The sequence below is a fragment of the Monoraphidium neglectum genome, assembly GCF_000611645.1.
Source record: "Monoraphidium neglectum strain SAG 48.87 unplaced genomic scaffold scaffold06176, whole genome shotgun sequence".
NCBI lineage: Eukaryota > Viridiplantae > Chlorophyta > Chlorophyceae > Sphaeropleales > Selenastraceae > Monoraphidium > Monoraphidium neglectum.
In genome coordinates, this window is record NW_014007460.1 from 1,405 (window position 1) to 3,153 (window position 1,749).

The 1,749-nt window shown below is 64.2% G+C and overlaps 1 protein-coding gene across 1 annotated transcript in view; it reads left to right on the forward strand.

Moving 5' to 3' along the window:
- MNEG_16264 (starch synthase) overlaps nucleotides 1-1,473 on the forward strand; it is a gene marked incomplete at both ends in the record, with an annotated part of 2,577 nt that extends 1,104 nt beyond the window's left edge. The window contains 4 exons of the mRNA XM_014035266.1: nucleotides 263-344; nucleotides 799-886; nucleotides 1,222-1,322; nucleotides 1,458-1,473. Coding sequence (XP_013890720.1) covers nucleotides 263-344; nucleotides 799-886; nucleotides 1,222-1,322; nucleotides 1,458-1,473 — 287 coding nt within the window. The remainder of the gene's footprint in view (nucleotides 1-262; nucleotides 345-798; nucleotides 887-1,221; nucleotides 1,323-1,457) is intronic.
- Nucleotides 1,474-1,749: the final 276 nt, after the last annotated feature.

The following is a 1,749-nucleotide window of genomic DNA, read 5'->3' on the forward strand; positions in this document are numbered from 1 at the left end:
GGGTCCGCTTGCTCTGATGGCCATTCGACGCCGGAGGGGGCGGGAGGCGCGGCAAGGATCGAGGTCGGGTCGGGCTGACTGATGGGTGGTGCTGCTTGTTCAGGGGATAGAAATGGTCCCAGCGCACGTGCGTCGGTGCCCCACTCCCAACTGTACGGCATGCCGCTTTGCGCCTCCTCCCCACACCTCCGCCCCATCCTGCCCGCATACACTCCTCCCAATCCCCCTCCTTCCATCCAATGCCACAACACAATAAAACCAGGCTGGCTGCGCGGCACCCTGTCTAAGCCCGAGATCACCTCCAAGATCAGGGGCGTCCTAAACGGCATCGACATAGCAGACTGGTGGGGCGGGGGCCTGCCTTTGAAATACATAAGCAATCCCGCAGCAACCAAATAAGCAACAAAAACGTGGTCGTAGCTCGACGATCACGTTTGAGCTTCTGCTGTTTCGGCTACCAACCAGGGTCCCCGCCTGTTGGCCTGCCGCGACCTGTACCCCTGCCCCGCAACTTACCGCGCCCCGCCCTCGCCCAAACCCCCACACCCCCATGGACGGGGGCCTTTGATTTCAGCGCCGCGGCGCGTTTCTCATCCCGACCGCCATTCACGCGGCCCCACCCCCTCCCCTGCACCCAGGACACCCAGCCCTGGTCATGTGTTACTCAACGCCTCGTTTTGTTTTTCCTCAAGCCACCCAAAAAAAGCCGATATGACCTCTGCAAATGAAACGAAACACCAAAGGCTCACCCTCGGCCCTGCATCACCTCAACCCCCCGCCCCCCCGCCATCTCCCCAGGGACCCCGCGTCAGACCCGAAGCTGGCGGCCAACTTCAGCGCGGACCACCCCCAGGGCAAGGCCCTCTGTAAACGCTTCCTGCAGAGGGTGAGTGCCTTTCCTTTGGCATGAGGGGATGCGGGGGGGGTGGGGGAGTGTTGCAGGTTGCACGATCATGCATGTTGTTGCGCCCGCTCAGGTGACGCCCCGGGCCGCCTGCCATCGAGGAGGAGTGTGACGCGCGGCGCCGCACGGGCCGGTCTGGGGTGTGGGATGAGTGGGGCGGCGTGAAGCCGCCTGGCAGGCGGAAAATCCTCTCGCTGCCCCGCCCGTCCTTTTGTTGACTGCTGCCCGCAACTGGCGAACCCCCGGGTTTTTTCCACACGGCAGTTGGAATCCCCTTGCGATTCGGCACCCAAACCCCTGCCCCCATCCTTCCCCAGGGCCTGGGCCTGGCTGAGGACCCCTCAAAGCCGCTGGTGGCCGTCATCACGCGCCTCGTGCCTCAGAAGGGCATCCACCTCATCCGCGCCGCCCTGTTCAGGTGCGTGACGCGCGCCTGCACGCCGCGCTGCGCGGGTGACTCATCCGCGCCTGCGGGTGGCACACCCATATCAGCGCGCCCGTGGGCATCAGTGCGTTGTCTGCGCGCTGGCAAGCTGGGCGTGTGCCGTTTTAGCGGGCTGCTTGGCTAAGCTCTGGGTGGATTTGGCCCTGCAACAACAAGGCCCCGCCGCGCTCGCGAAGAGCCGATGCCCATTTCGTTTTTGTCATGAGTACTCGGCCTCTCTGCTTTTAAAGTGTTGCGTCGAGGCAGTCCGTAGTCATCCCAGAAGCTGGCATGCAACCAACAACTCCCCACCCTGCCGCACCCGCGCACCCCCGAACAAATTTGAGCCCTTGCGCCTCTCAGCCATCAGCGCACCCACACAACTCCTCCACCCAACACCCCCGCCACCCCACCACCCTGG